This window comes from Otolemur garnettii, unplaced genomic scaffold (assembly GCF_000181295.1).
Source record: "Otolemur garnettii isolate 467f Iridium unplaced genomic scaffold, OtoGar3 scaffold00124, whole genome shotgun sequence".
Taxonomy (NCBI): Eukaryota; Metazoa; Chordata; class Mammalia; order Primates; family Galagidae; genus Otolemur; species Otolemur garnettii.
In genome coordinates, this window is record NW_003852519.1 from 3487308 (window position 1) to 3489008 (window position 1701).

Genomic DNA, 1701 nt, shown 5'->3' on the forward strand with positions numbered 1-1701 from the left:
TTAAGTGATTCTCTTGCCTCAGCCTCCCAAGTAGCTGGGACTACAGGCGCCCGCCACAATGCCCAGCTATTTTTCTGTTGTAATTGTCATTGGTGTTTAGCAGGTCCGGGCCAAGTTTGAACCCACCAGCCCTGGGTGGGTGGCTGGTGCCCTAATCACTGGGCTATGGACGCCGAGCCTCCCAAATCCACTTCTAAAAAAATACCCTGATCACATCTGACAGGCTTTGACTGGATTGTTTTCTATTCCAGCATGAATCTCTGTGTCCATGGAAAAGAAATATGTTGATTGGCTAAGGCCTGAGTTACAGGCCAACTCATGGTCAGTGGGCTGAGCCAGCTCTGCATTAATTGACAGCGGGGCAGAGGGATTTCTGCAAGAGTATTCAGGGTTCCTTGACTGGAGTAAGGCAAAGGGATGTAGGGGAGGCAAAACAGAATTAGCAATGAGGAATCCATACACTGGTTTTGGCAGAAATATGATGGAATTATCTTCCCTGGCAAACAAATTCTCATTTCTTGCCAAAAGGCCAATAAAAGGTTTTCGTTTAAATATTTTTAAAAAGAACCACAGGACTCCTTTAAACTCCACTTATGAAAGAGATGATGATAGTGGTCAAAAAGGAGACAGAAGTAATCACTGTAGGAGCAGGGGTGCACTTCTTGTTGGAAGCTGTAAAAAACAAAACAAAAGTTAGAGATGTTTTAGCTAGCAGAGCATTTTTTTTGAAAACTACCTCATTTCTCCTTTGATTAACTTAGACAATTCCTAATAAAAACATCAGACGTTAGCTCTTTTAAAAAAATACTGTCTCAGATTTTTCTGACTAAAAGAGCTCATCGTGCTAGTTTTGCAGATGATGAAACAGGCTCCAAGAGGTTGAGAGATTCATCTCAGGTTACCCAGCCAGTTGGTGGTAGACATCTCTTGAGTTTCCATCTTAAGCATCACCATCACCCCATCTTAATTATCATCCTCTTCATCACCATTATGAAAGCTAACATGGTTACGTACTTATGTTTTGCTAGGACATGTATAAGTCCTTGTTATATATTAACTTATTTAATCCTCACAACAAATCTATCATTATACTTGTTTTTCATTTGATAAAACTGTGACCCAGAGATGTGAAGAAACTTGCCAAAGGTTGCATATCTAATAAGTAATGTAGGCCATTTTCAAACTCACATGGTTTGTGATAGAGTCGAATGTACTGACCCAGGTACAACTGACCCACCCAGGTAGACTGAGCCACCCAGGAAGAATCAAGCCTCACCCAGGGAATAATGAATGCCCCAATCCCTACCCCCTTGACCCTTTAAATCCCCATCCGCCATAGCCCACGTGTGGAATTCCTTTCTGATTTCACACCACCTGAACCCAGGTGGAATAAAGATAACATTGCCCAGAACCAGGACTTTGTTTTCCTTTCGTTTCGTGCCTTGGAATAATCTTTCATCTTTGGGTCCTTAACCCCGCAGTTTGACTCAACTCTTTGCTCTTAACCACTGTATTGTCTTTCCATATATTGCATGTCTGTTCATAGAATTTTTATTACAAGATATTTTAATACAAGAAGTATTCACATAATCCTGCCTGGTGTGTGTGTGTGTGTGGGGTGGGGGAGGCTGCCTTTACATAAAGATTTTTCACAGGAAGTTTAGAAAATGATAATGCCTGTAGCTCAAGCGACTAGGGTGC

The 1701-nt window shown here is 41.7% G+C and overlaps 1 protein-coding gene across 1 annotated transcript in view; it reads right to left on the minus strand.

Annotated features, from left to right (window-relative positions):
• Positions 1-82: 82 nt before the first annotated feature.
• The window catches only part of ART4 (ADP-ribosyltransferase 4 (Dombrock blood group)), a 15780-nt gene continuing 14161 nt past the window's right edge, over positions 83-1701 (minus strand). Inside the window, exon 3 of the mRNA XM_003797787.3 lies at positions 83-672. Within this exon, the coding sequence (XP_003797835.2) occupies positions 581-672 (92 nt within the window). The 3' untranslated portion in view covers positions 83-580. The remainder of the gene's footprint in view (positions 673-1701) is intronic.